The 1206-nt window shown below is 38.5% G+C and overlaps 1 protein-coding gene across 1 annotated transcript; it reads left to right on the forward strand.

Annotated features, from left to right (window-relative positions):
• Positions 1–6: 6 nt before the first annotated feature.
• On the forward strand, positions 7–625 carry LOC125850933 (syntaxin-32-like). The gene is made up of 2 exons (XM_049530756.1): positions 7–195; positions 400–625. Exons 1-2 carry the CDS (start codon positions 148–150, stop codon positions 574–576), a joined length of 225 nt encoding a protein of 74 aa, XP_049386713.1. The 5' UTR covers positions 7–147; the 3' UTR covers positions 577–625.
• The last annotated feature ends 581 nt before the right edge of the window (positions 626–1206 follow it).

Raw genomic sequence — 1206 nt, forward strand, 5'->3', positions numbered from 1 at the left:
CTGACTGCAGTCATCAAGCAAGATATTACAGCACTTAACTCTGCTGTAGTAGATCTCCAGCTTCACTCTAATGCTCGTAATGAAAGTGGTAATAGTGATACCACTAGTCACTCGTCGACTGTTGTAGATGACTTGAAGAACAGGCTGATGACTGCCACAAAGGAGTTCAAAGAAGTACTCACCATGCGGACAGAGGTGAGACTAGCCAGATGCTGGTTATATCTTCTTTGTTAGCCTGTTTTCTTACTCAAATAGATCTTTTGTGAGTCTCAATTTAGCGAAGGCTTCTATTTACTATTTTTTTGTGGCTACATGTATCCTTCAACTTTTTGGTCGTTAACAGTAGAAAAAATACATTTCATCATGGTCATTTACATTTTCTTGAATTTCTGTTTCCAGAATATGAAGGTTCATGAGAACAGAAGACAGATGTTTTCTTCATCGACTACCAAAGAAGCTTCGAATCCATTTATGCGCCAGCGTCCACTAGCTTCAAGGAATACTGCTAGTACATCAGCCAGCCCTCCTCCTTGGGCTAATGATTCACCTTCTTCTTCTCAGTTATTTCCAAGGTGAGGAAATACACCGTCTTAGCAGTTCATGCCTTACAGGCCTGCTATCACTGAGCATATTAGCTTAGTTGCGCGGACTCTTCACTTTTGATGGTGTGATGCCGCACCAGTCTCGGATTCTTCAAAAATACACTACTTTTGGCGAATCCAACACGCACCCGTTGACATTTTTGAAGAGTCCGAGCAACATAGCATATTAGTAGCCATGAGTTTCTTTTGTAATTATGGGAATGTCTTGCTTGCTATATTTTTATTACAATGATTTTAACTAATTCAAAAGAATAGATGAAACTCTAGGAGTCTGTTCTTCTTTCCAACCTTTGCCTTTGGTAATCTTGACATGATTACTGATCCACCTATGTTGATGCCAAAAAGAAATTACAAATGATTCATTTGTTAAAGGTTGAAAGAGAGCTATTCCTCTCGTGGGAATAACCTTTTCAGTCTATGGACTAATCTGTCTCCCTGAGTTAACTACTGGACGGTCCGTATAATAGCTTCTCCAAACATGACCTATGATAATACTAAGTACCTTTATTTTATCCTATTNACTAAATCCAAATTTTTCTTAACCCCTTTCTTCCATGAAACTTATATTCTTGAATTGGTGAAATTGAATAAGACACACACCTTG

The sequence above is a fragment of the Solanum stenotomum genome, unplaced genomic scaffold (genome assembly GCF_019186545.1).
Source record: "Solanum stenotomum isolate F172 unplaced genomic scaffold, ASM1918654v1 scaffold21091, whole genome shotgun sequence".
Taxonomy (NCBI): domain Eukaryota; kingdom Viridiplantae; phylum Streptophyta; class Magnoliopsida; order Solanales; family Solanaceae; genus Solanum; species Solanum stenotomum.

Excerpts from the sequence above, each read along its gene's own strand:
- LOC125850933 (XM_049530756.1), top strand. The coding sequence starts at position 148 with ATGACTGCCACAAAGGAGTTCAAAGAAGTACTCACCATGCGGACAGAG. Across the intron at positions 196-399 it reads TACTCACCATGCGGACAGAG|AATATGAAGGTTCATGAGAA; the intron begins GTGAGACTAGCC and ends TTCTGTTTCCAG.